General features: G+C 39.5%; 1 protein-coding gene across 1 annotated transcript in view; it reads left to right on the top strand.

Annotated features, from left to right (window-relative positions):
• The window catches only part of gabbr1a (gamma-aminobutyric acid (GABA) B receptor, 1a), a 135957-nt gene that overhangs the window by 109169 nt on the left and 13946 nt on the right, over positions 1 to 12842 (top strand). The window contains exons 16-17 of the mRNA XM_047361922.1: positions 3105 to 3255; positions 8899 to 9031. Coding sequence (XP_047217878.1) covers positions 3105 to 3255; positions 8899 to 9031 — 284 coding nt within the window. The remainder of the gene's footprint in view (positions 1 to 3104; positions 3256 to 8898; positions 9032 to 12842) is intronic.

The following is a 12842-nucleotide window of genomic DNA, read 5'->3' as shown; positions in this document are numbered from 1 at the left end:
ACCTGAATCCAATCGGGAATCTGTGGAAAGAGCTGAAGACTGCTGTTCACGAACGCTCTCCATCCAACCTCACTGAGCTCCAGCTGTTTTGCAAGGAAGAATGAGCAAGAATTTCAGTCTCTCGATGTGAAAACTGATAGAAACAAACCCCAAGAGACTTGCAGCTGTAATTGCAGCAAAAGGTGGAGCTACAAAGTATTAATGCAAGGGCGCCAAATAATATTGGACACCCCACTTTTCAGTTTTTTATTTGTTAAAAAAGTTTGACACATCCAATAAATTTCATTCCACTTCACGATTGTGTCCCACTTGTTGTTGATTCTTAACAAAAAACATTAGAATTTTATATCTTTATGTTTGAAGCCTGAAATGTGGCAAGAGGTTGAAAAGTTCAAGGGGGCCGAATACTTTCGCAAGGCACTGTAGGTTCTTCCACCAAACTACTTCCAGTACTTAACTTTTCCTAGCGTTAGCGTTTTTTTAGTTCTGGAAATATTCAAACCACCACCAATCTCAGTCTTCTGCCGTCTAAATACTTTCAGCTGCTTAGTGGCAGCTTGTAACATTGGAGTATCTGAGTGTTATGACCCGCGCGTCCAAACTAGACACGGATTCTGTAGCAAGTGTTGTCTAACTGTCGGACCCGGGCGGAGAGTGCAGAAAAGTGAAATGGTTTGCTGTTTTTGAGCACCTTTTAACCTTGGTTATGTTGTGAAATGCCTTTACCCATTCACTTGTAAACACACACACACACACACACACACACACACACACACACACTCTTTAACAAACCTGTGGCGTCAGAGCTGCCATGCAAAGTGCTCGCCATCTGGTGCTACAAACTCTGCCCTTCTGAAGGAATGAATGTCAGGGTTCTGTTGTTCTCAGCTGCTGCTCATGTGTTTTAAAATTGGCCGAATTTGTAGGTTTTGTAAATGTTTTCAGCAAGGTCACAAAGAGGAGAAACAGAGTAGATGGTAACATACAAGTTAAATACTACTAAATATATTAGTAGTGGATGTACCACGTGTCAGAGCAACATTAATAATGACTAAGACAAGTTTTAAAGAGGCTGTACTTTTTTTATTCTTGAAAAAACTATGAATATGTTAAAACTTTTCTTACAATAAATTGTCAGCCTCATGTTTTAATTTATTGTCAACATACTAACAACCACATTCACAAATAAAATGACACCAAATAAAGAAAAACAACACTTTTTGTTCCAGTGCTTGGAAAAAGTTATGTAATAAATGACCTAAAGTTGAATAAATTCTGAAACAAGAAAACGTACATTCCACACGGGGTATTTGAGGTTTTACTTTCTGTGGACATGATCCTTGACTCAACTGTTGTTGCTCTTTATTTCTCTCCCATCATGCTGATGCTGTTCTGTGCTGGGTTTGAGTCATCGGCAGGCCTCAAAAATAAAAATGACCTAAGGTTAAAACACAGCACATAGGCACCAACACTTAAACAAACTGCCAAGCACAGAGGAGGAGGAGTTATGATTTGGGTTAGCTTTGCAGTGGACCATGACCTCCTCTGTAAACCAAAGCAATTTAGACTTAAATGTGAGTCTATCTGTCTGACAGCTTAAGCTTGACCCAAACCGAGTCATCAGCACGTCAATGATCCGAAACACAGCAGCAAGTCTACAACAAAAAGGCTGAAAAAAAAACAAACCAAGGTGTTGCTCTGGTCCAGTCAAAGTCCAGACCTCTACCTGATTAAAATGCTGTGTTGGGGAGTTAAGGAGCTGCAAACCCCAAGCACCTGAACAAACATTGGAAGGAAGAGTGGAGGAAGAGTTCCTCCGCTGCAATTTGAAAGACAGTTAAAGTCGGGTAGAAACAGGGTTTGGAAAAGCTTTGCTAATTCAAGTCTCTTTGCTAACTGGCCATGTTCTACATCTGGAGATGAGATGTTAAGGTGCCTGATCACTCAAGGACTAATCTGATGCTTGGGATCACATGAGGAAATCACCCAATCATGCATTTTATTTATTTGGTTAATACTGCATGACCGTTCTGGGAAAAGCTTAGAGCAGCAAATATGTGATCTTCTTTTCTATTTGAATTAATGCATTCCCTTTGCAGCCAGAAAGAAAACAGTGAAGTGAATCTAAAAGACTATTCTCAGTACTGGCGCACAAAAATCCCTTGGCATTTTGTAGGGAAACTACTTAATTTATTTGTTGCATTTCATTCTGTTTACATCAGCAACTATAGCATTAGATCTAATAGTCAAATTTATTTAAATGTCTTGAGGCGCACTTACAGGAGGCAAAACATTTTATTTTTCTATGCTGAATGAGTTAAAATGAGCTGCAAAAACAAGCAAATATGGCAGAATAGCTTTAAAGTGTTTTACCAATTTCCCTAAAGCAAACCTGTTTCATACCATCTCTGTCAGAAGTGTTTTTAAAAATATTGCTAGTTTCTGTATTTCCGTTCTGGCTGCATGATGGTGCAGTTGATGGCAGCGCTGCCTTGCAGCTAAAAGGTTGCAGGTTTGAATCCCGGCCGGGGGTCTTTCTGCATGGAGTTTGCATGTTCTCCCCGTGCATGCGGGGATTCTCTCTGGGTAGTCTGGCTTCTTCCCACAGTCCAAAAATGTGATTGTTAGGTTAATTGGTCTCTCTAAATTGTCCTAAGGTGTGAGTGTGTGCATTCAGGAGATAGGCACCAGACCTTCCTCCCACAATGACCAGCTGGTAAAGACAGCATATGGATGTTTCCTTTTCATGTTGAGCTATTTTAGATGTCTTTGTAAATGTTAAACAGAATTAACTGTATTGAATCATCTGTGACTTATTGATAACAATAATATCTTGTTTACAGCAGGAAAATATTGGAGCCTAATCAGTTGTTTACTCTGAAAGGATTTTGAAAGTAATCTTTAATACACCATCGTCGCAGATCTTTGGACTCAGTTCTGTTCAAATCTGGTTGCCAGAGGCGGTCATTTTGACCTCTGAGCCCAGGTGGTTATTACCAACCACCTGGGCTCAGAGGTCAGGTGGTTGGTGAAGGTTATTACCATATCAGGTGAGAGAGTAGGAAAAGGAAAACTTTTCACGTTTTGTTTTTTGTCTCGTTCAGGTGGAAAGCCTCCGGCCGATCGAACAGTGGTGCTGGAGGAACACAGGCTTTTGTCTCAGAAGCTGTTTGTGTCTGTGTCGGTCTTCGCCGGGCTCGGCATCCTCCTCGGCATCGTTTGTCTGACCTTCAACATCTACAACGGCAACGTGCGGTGTGTTCACAAACACCAACACATTCATCCTGATAAACCTGAAATATTCATTGGAGCCATTGTCATATTGTATTATCCTTGCTGGCTGCCTGTTTCTTCTGGAACCTTCTTGTCTTTCCGAGCTCCTACATAGTTATCAACTTTGTAGAGCTCTGAGATCAGAAGATAAAATGCTCTTGGTGGTTCCAAGGACTCGACATGTGAAGACAAAGCTCCAAAACTCTGGTTCAGGAGCTGCAGCTTCATAATAAATATTAATTTATAACTATCAGACATGGATAAATTAAAAATGAAAGGTTTTAGTTAAGTTTATTAGTTACTGAAAACATCCTGGACAGATGCACTAGTCTCCACTCTAGTCGTACCTGGGAGGAGTTTACCTGCATGTTTAGACTGTCTGGGGAAACTAGAGCTTCCTGCTGTAAATTGAAGCTAAGCATAAGCTAAATGTTTTAAAAATTATTCAAAATCTTATCAAAACCTTTGTAAAACAAATTAGAATATGCTTTAATAAATGCAAATTGTTTTTTACATTTTGATAAAAAAATAAATCTTTATCTCTGCATTTAATACAGTTTAATATGAACAAAAACAAACTATTTTTCTGTTGTTAAAATAAATACAAAAAATGCATTTATTGCCTATTTTACCACTAGCAAAAGAAGCCCAAACCATCCACCCTCCACCACCTTGCTTTACAACTGATATGAGTTGTTTTCTCCTAATATGTCACCAAACATTGAACCCTCTGACCAGATTGTTCCAGAGGTCTTGCACTTTATTTAAATACTAAGTCAAGCTGCCATATTCTTTTTAGAGAGAATAGGCTTTCTCTTTCTGAGGCCTGCAGAGTCTGAGATGGAGCTTTTGGGTCTTTGTCATTTCTCTGAATATTGTGCCTTTTGACCCTGGGCTGATTCTCCTGGGAGGACTGTCAGCTGTCTGAAATGTTTTCCTCTTGGAAATAATCTTTCTCTGAATAGAATGCTAAACTTCACATAGCTGGGTTAGGGTCTTATGACCCGTCTCAGATTGACTTGCAGCAATAGTTGCTCCTCTGTGGCTACTGCTCACGTCTTTCCACATTGGCATCATGTTAAAACACACCTGAATGAATTTTTGTGAAAAGATTAAGTGCAAATGAAATATTATAGTTTACAGCTGCTGCATTCTTGCTTAATAATAATGTAAATAAATAAATCTTTTAAAGTTGGGTGGGAGATTTGTTGGGTGTTGCTGCAGGTTTTATTGTCAAGACCAAATGCAAATAGAGTTGCTTTAAAATAAATATCTTTTGATCTGGGATTTACAACCTTATTACACGTCTGTGAAGGCAGCAGAATGAATCTCTGATGGTTTTTTAAGGTGATATTTATGTTTAACTGAGGTCAAAGTGATTTTAAGTCCCCTAAGTCCTGGAGCTTATCACAGTCTTTCGGAGAGCTGGCGAGCTTCATTCCTTCGGGGATCTCTGGCTGGCTCCTGTGTGCTGTTCAGCCCCTCTTCCAGCTTTGATTACATTTCAAACGCAATTTCACCCAGCGCTGCTCTCATCTGCCAAAACAGTATGAGTCAGATCAAACAAAATGTATTCAGTAAGCTGTTTTAACAGGCAACTTTGGCTCGTTAGAGGCCAGAAATACAGAATCGATCAGTTTTTGGAGCAGGAAAAACAGCTTTGTGAGACAGAAATGTCTGACCTTTGAAGATCTACAATAAAGTTTATGAAGCGTTTTGACTTTCCAACGATTTCACACCTGAACTTCAGTTTATTCTGTAAAACAAATGCTTCCTTTTAGTTCTGCTCTGGTTTGCGCTGGCATCCAACAATCTCTGTCAGGGTTACTCTGGATCATCCCATAGTGGTGGGAAAATATCTGGGAACTTTATAAGCATGTTTCCATGTTTTACAAAAAGCTACAATGAATTATGAAATGATATATTCAAACCAATAACCAAAACAGTCAATTTACAAAAAAAATTAACAAATGTAAAAACTACTACCACTATCAACTATAATAAACATAGTTCTTTTATTCATCTAAATATTATTAATAATATTTTAGATGAAATAAAGCTGTTTTATAGCAGAAAGCCAAAGAATCTCAGATTTTCAACATCAAATTATAAAACCAAATCCTAATTTGTTACCTGAAAGATTTCAGGCCTTGTGCTCAGTGAGCCGCTGCAGGTCATATGAAACACATATATTGTCTTTGCTGAATCATATGATGTAATATTCTAATCTTAAACATCATGTTTTCATTGGCTGGAAGCAGAAAATCATCATAATTAAAACACCAGACTGTAAAAATGTTTCTGTATAATGTGTTTCACTTTGTTAATTGAGTTATTGAAATAAATTAAGTTTAAATAATATTTATTTACTCTACAGTCATATCATTTTATATGACCATAGAGTAATTTTATTTAGATTAAAATAAACTATCTTAAAAGTTCCCCCACAGCTAAGGTGCTTGTTTTCCAGGTGGTATTCAGGCGCAGCTCAATGAATCAGAGCAGAAGGGAACCTTGATTTGCAAATGAAATGCAAAATTCCCTCCCATCATCTGAAAAGAGGACCACTGAGCAACAGTCCAGTCCAGTCTTGTTTCTGATATTGTCTCTGGGTCAGGAGTGGCTTGACACAAGGGACGTGACAATTGTAGCTCGTGTCCTGGATCCCTATGTGTATGGTTACTTTTGAAGGATTAAGGTTGGGCAATATGTAACATTTTTCCAACCAATATTCTCCGTGCGTACGTCGGCAGAGTCAACTAGGCTACACCCAGCTATGTTTTGCCCTGATCCCGTAGACCAAAAAAAAATAAAAAAAATGCTCTTAAAACAAACAACAGAAGGGTTCAGCCTATCGTCGATGCTTGATAAATTCGTCTAATCGCCCAACTGTATCAAGGATCCTCTCAACGTTGTGGTTATCCATGTTGTTTATGCACCATTTCAACCATACAATTTCCTTCCACTCAACTTTCCATTAAAATGCTTGGATAAAATCACTCTCTGAACGACGTTTTGTGTCCTACCCTTCTTTTGAATGGGGTCAATCTGCTGGGGAACAGATAACAGGCTTCATCGTGGTTTTGTCTTTATTTAAAGTCCTATTTAATTGTTCTGATCTTTAAAAACTGAATTTAGGGCTTATATCACTCTCTCGGTAATCCATCTATATAGGAGTTTCACTTTTTGAATTAAGTGTCTGATGTTATTTGTAATGTTATTGAGGTGTTCCTGTATTTAAATTTAATTACTGTAATTGTATCACTTTTCCTCAAATCAGACCGGAGTGTATTGTTTTACTGTCTGCACAGACTTTACTGTTTGTGGCGCATTTAACCTTAGTTTGTCAGAATAACCATAAAACAGGAGTATTAATAACATCACAAAACAAAGTGATCTCACTTATCAATAAATGGGCGACAGCTTCGACACAACGGTTCATAACATCAAAGTAATGTTACAGAGTTGTTGTCGGAGATGAGCCTACCAGCATATTAACCTTATCAGGTTTGCAGAATATCCATGTGTTGCAATTTAATAATGACTTCCAACAAAATGACAAAACAAACAGAAAGCCTGACCTTTGCATGTTGTTTTCTAGGTGAGAAATTATGTCTTTACTGGGGTTTATTTTACACATTTTACACATTAAACGCTGATCTGTTGCTGTTTTGTTGAATCAGATGAAGAGTTGCTCTGAAAATAAAAGTCCATCATACAAATAGAAATATAATGGTTTTCCTGGATAAATTATAATAAAGTCGCAGGAATGTCTGTTAGAAAAAAAAAATCAGCTGCAGGGAAGAGGATTAGGTGATCAAAAATTGAGAGAATTTGGGGTTATTTTAGAAGTATTAAAAGGTTGGATTAAGGTCAGCATTCATCAGCAAATGTGTTTATATGCTAATGTGTGTTTGCATACGTGCTGTACAGTAAATAAGCAGCGTAGCCTGAGGGCTGCGCGAGGGAAGGTCAATGGGAGGAAGGATTAAAAGTCCAACTCTGTGCTGTGGGATGAGCAGGAGCTGCAGAGCCAATCCTTTGTGCAGAATGCATGCATGGTTGGATAAGTTTATGTCTTAAATCAGTTGTTCTGAGCTCCGATATAACTTTAATATTGCTTGGATTGAGGTGATTTGGTAAACAGACAGAGATAGCTGCAAACCCCATCCAATGCCCTCTGTATCTTTTCTTTCTGATATTAATTAATTTTTGTTTAATTATGCTGAAAGCTTGCATCTAACCCCTCATATGGAGCACAGATCTGAAAACGCCAAGAGACAAAACATTCTTCTGATTTTAGAGACGGAGGTCGAGAAGAGTGGAAAATAAAAAGGTTGAGACATAAAAACAAATGATTTGCACAGACTGAGCAGTATTTTCTCAGAGCTCGTCTCACTTTGACACAGCTTCGCATGGTTTCTAAAATAATATGAAGATAAGATATTCTTATATCCATGTACGTCATTCCAACACTTCACAGCCAAACACCAATGTGGCATCGACCAACAGGATGAGGATATTTTCTCTATGCTAGGTCAGGCATGTTGCACATAGCAACAGGTCTTTCCCAGCTCGGGAGAAGCGCCCACACCTCCAAATTGCTCCCATGCTCAGCTCTTCTAGTTGCCGGGGGACGGGAAAAATTTGTGAGCCTTTCAGTCTGCAGTTTAAATCTAGTCTGTACCTGTCAGGCTGTCAGAGAAAAGGTGGGTTATTATATTTATCAGTGGCGGGAAATATTTCTTTGAGGTTAAGATGAAGCACCCGAATAACGGCCAAGTCCATATTTTCTTCAGACCGTATGGAGTACAAAGTGACAGCCCGTGATTTTTATGACATCACATCAAACATCCATCATCTATTTCAAAAAGAAACCCTTATCCACTGATCTGAGTGACTTCAGGAAGCTCCAGCAGACACGTGATAACAACATCTCTCTAATCAATAAGAAGCTTTGGCACAAATTAAAAATTGTTCTGAATTTAGCATCATTATGTGTCTCTGGGTGTGACATATTCTAAGCTGCCCATTTTCTTAGTGAGTCAAAGCCTGCTGGTTTATAGTGTAATCTTGCTTCTATTCACAGATTTACTTGTATTTAAATTCATCATCCTGTACAAGAAGAAGCCTTTATTTCTGAATAGTTTCTGTCTGTGTGATCAGCTGTGATGCAGTGAAAGCAGCTCATCAGTGCTGTGGAGGTATGGGCTAATTCAGAGTTAATTAGGAAAACTAATGTCTTCTGCTTCTCTGGGGTGTTTGCAGAAAACATAACACATTTTATTTTCTTTTTGGAAAAAAATTGTGTTTCACCTGAAATTGTCCTGTTGTACAGACAATATGTCGCCTTCTGTCAACACTAATTAGGCTTGTGCCTGAAAATCACACTTCAGAGGAGAAACCCCGGAGTCTTTCCATATTCTGCCCCTTTTCTCAGAGTGACGAAAGACAACCAGATGAAACCAGTAAAATAAAAAATAGAAACGGTTAACAAAAATTCTGATTATTTCATTTAACTGTTGTTTACTTTCATATGCCCTAATCTTATCTTCAAGCAGGAACCAGTTTTCCTACATGCAGCTGACGTTCTTCTTGCTCTGTGTGAATCTGTTGCTGCTGCAGGTACATCCAGAACTCTCAGCCCTATCTGAACAACATGACAGCAGTGGGCTGCATGATGGCGCTGGCTGCAGTGTTCCCGCTGGGGATTGATCGGTACCACGTCAACAGACCACAGTTTCCCGTCGTCTGCCAGGTAACAGGAGGAAGAAACAGAGAGAATGAGTGGGAGGGGTTGGAGAGGAGCCAGAGGGCATGATGAAGAGGAGAAGGCTTTACAGGCATCTGTTCTTACTGATTTAAGACAGAGGTTTCATGAATCTATCTATCTATCTATCTATCTATCTATCTATCTATCTATCTATCTATCTATCTATCTATCTATCTATCTATCTATCTATCTATCTATCTATCTATCTATCTATCTATCTATCTATCTATCTATCTATCTATCTATCTATCTATCTATCTATCTATCTATCTATCTATCTATCTATCTATCTATCTATCTATCTATCTATCTATCTATCTATCTATCTATCTCTCTATCTCTCTATCTCTCTATCTCTCTATCTCTCTATCTCTCTATCTATCTATCTATCTATCTATCTATCTATCTATCTATCTATCTATCTATCTATCTATCTATCTATCTATCTATCTATCTATCTCTCTATCTCTCTATCTCTCTATCTCTCTATCTCTCTATCTATCTATCTATCTATCTATCTATCTATCTATCTATCTATCTATCTATCTATCTATCTGATTTCACATCTTCTAATAAGATGTTACCAAGGTAACAAAATCCCTGCATTACTCTGATATTTTTTCTCTTTTTGCTCTGAAATGGCAACAGATGTGTTGTAATACCCATGTTGTTGCAGTAGGTGGCGATAATATTGAGACTTTTATGACACACTCAGCCTTGGTTAGCCAGTAAACCAGAGAAGCAATCTCGAGTTTGCACATTAAGATGGCCAAAGGCAAAACCAAATGGTTCGGTTCAGGAATCAACCTGGACAGCACCATTCAGAAGAAATATTTTCTGATGCAGGACGCCAAAGAACTCCTTATTGCTTTCCTCGGGAGGCAAACTAGACATTAGACACAGCAGAAGCCAGAAGAATAACAAAACCTTAGAGCTCAAAACAGCAACAATCAATAGACATCATGGTAGCGGACATCTGGGACAGAGTCTCAAGTACGACACGGGCCTGAACTGATCCACTTCTGCTGGATGGAGAAACTGATGGACCAGCTGCAACTGGAGAAGAGCCACTCAGAAGATCTGACTGGAAGAACCTCCACAAAGGAACTGACCAATAACATGCACCACACTGACAACAAGCCTACGACTCCGTGCTACAAGATAACTCCTAGACTGCCTGAAATGATATCACCTCAAAAGGAAACTGAGGGCCTTCTTTATCACACTGGATGGGAATGTAGAAGACCAATTTAAAGCCAGTTACCCAGGTTACCTCGACATCAGCTTATCATTTTCACTCAGTTCATGTCAGTTTCAGGCTTGTGTTTCTTGTCCCCGCCATTGGACCCCACCCACCCACACCCCAGGAAAGGCTGGTATTGCCATAGCAACCAATCAATTGTCTTTTTCAATCTCTGGCTCTTTCATTTGACTAAAGTAAGCTCTGCTCCCTGCTGTTAATCCATCAGTTCCAGATCTGTTACAGAGCTTTTATGAGGCTGCAGATGTTTGCTGGGTTCCTGTTCAGCCGCATCAACACAGTTCTGTTTGTTCTTTGTGGAATCTCCAGGATGGGAAGCAGAATATCAAATTAGTTATCATTTAAACAATCAGAAGGATTTCTTTTATTATTGGATGATTTGATCATTCAAGTAAGGTGTGCACTCACCAACCACGTTATTAGGTACATCTTCTTAGTACTGTGTTGGACCCCTTTCTGTCTTAACTCTGTCTTAATTATTTCAATCATAAATTTAAGGAAACATTGCTTAGAGGTTTTTATGCTTGGAGTTTCATGCTCATGAAACAGTGTCTTTTTGTCCAGTTTTGTTGAGCCTGTGTGAGCTGCTGCCCCAGTTTCCTGCTCCTAGCTGACAGGAGTGGCTCCTGCTGTGGTCTTCTATCTTTGTAGGCCATCTGCTTCAACGTTCCACATGTTGTGCATTCAGGGATTGTAATGTGCAATGATCTCGGTTTCTTAGTGGTGCTGTTGCCTTTTTATCATCTTAAACCTGCCTGACCATTCTCTTCTGACTCCTAAAACCAACGAGTAATTTTTATCCACACAGCAAGGGTAAAAGAAGTTATAATCAAGTTTACCTTTTAGGACACGAGTGTAATTATTTTTATATGTGAGAGACAGATAATGAGACGATAACAGCATGACTGAAATTTCTCCACCTCAAAGCAACGCACTGTGAAATTGTTGAAATCTGACGTACTTCAGGGATGGTTTATATTATCTTGGTTCAACACATAATTAATTTCGCTGATATTAGCTTCAGCTCGGTGTAACAGTCTCTATGTGGTTCTGCTCAGTTTGATTTGGAGCTTTGTGTTCTGTTCATCTCCGATCTCCAACTGTAGCTTAGTGTGCTCCGGTCAGTCTATGTCCTCACAGCAGTGTGAATACATCTGCGACAGGGTGCACTGTGGGGAAAACACCACCAAAGCAGAGACAGGAGAAGGCAGTGTGCTGCATTGTATCACATTCCCTGAAATATGGTCCTGACAAGTGTAACAGACCAACATATGGGATTTTAATTCTCTTAATGCCTTTAATAAGAAGTTTTCTGTACTTTCTTAAAAAATACAGCATACCTTGTGCCAACCTGCATTATCCCTGCCTTACTGGAACAGCAGATAGACTAAAACAGAAAATCTGGCTAGCAAGAGGGCTCAGTTGTATTTGCACAAATGTGTTAAAGCCTAAAAAGACACAGACTCCTTGATTTAAAGTAGAAAATTTGGTGACCTAGATAGGTGAGTGACCACTACTTTCATCATCAAGGTTCTACCATAAAACTCCAGTGTCAGTCACATTTAATGGCACCACTGGTAAAGATGTGAATAAAGCCTTAAAATAAATTTGTTGCAGTGGCATAATCTGAAAATATCAGATAAATACTGTCTTTAATTAGATTACATTTATTCAGAGGGGGAAACTGCATATTCAGAAATAACTTTAAACAAAACAAACGGCACAATGATTGGCACCCCTAAAAATGCCTTTAAAACCTTTTTTTGTTTGTTTTTCTATACACGTATTTAAAATTGGTAGGAAGTTTTAGGAGATTTTATTTAGTAATTCTCAACTTCTTCTTTACTAAGCTGGACACGGATCCTAGTTTGTTCTACCACCGATGCTGTCCTCACTGTGTGTTGGTGGTAGGATCCCAACGTCTCCAGAACAACGATCTGATGTTACCTAAGTAGGACAGATTTGAAAAGACCTTTTCTGTCCTACCTGTCAGAGGACCATGAACATCTATGCCGCTGTCCAGCACGTCCTCGTCTCCCTGGAGGGGGTTCATTTAAAGACGAGACTGAGCATCCTCCTCATTTTCTGCTAACCCATCAACATATTTCATGTGGTCTGCCCAGCTGGACGAAGGTGGAGACAGTGTCCTCTGAACGTGAACGAACCCCAGACAGACGGGAGCCTTGTACTGGTTCTTATCAGGAAGCGAGAAGCTGCGCCCCTGAGAACAGGGACGAACTGAAGACTTCTGAAGAGTCTTACCAGCAGGCAGCAGTGGCTAGCTCCAACAAAAGCTGCCGAGCTGTCTCCAAGTAGTCTCACAAAACCCAGAGCTAAGCAGCAGCAGCGGGCTAGCCTGACTCCAGGAAGAAGGTGTTCTCAGTGAGGTGATGAGCGTAAGAACGGAGTAAAGACGGTGACGACAGACGGGAATATAGTGCAGGTGAGGACCTGTCACCTGCCATCATCACGTCATTTGCCTAGAAGGCGTGATTAGATGCAGCTACAGCCAGGAGACGCAGGGGTGTGATATCC

This window comes from Girardinichthys multiradiatus, chromosome 3, assembly GCF_021462225.1.
Source record: "Girardinichthys multiradiatus isolate DD_20200921_A chromosome 3, DD_fGirMul_XY1, whole genome shotgun sequence".
Taxonomy (NCBI): Eukaryota; Metazoa; Chordata; class Actinopteri; order Cyprinodontiformes; family Goodeidae; genus Girardinichthys; species Girardinichthys multiradiatus.
Note: the sequence above shows the minus strand (reverse complement) of the source record. Positions and strands in the feature narration are given on the sequence as shown.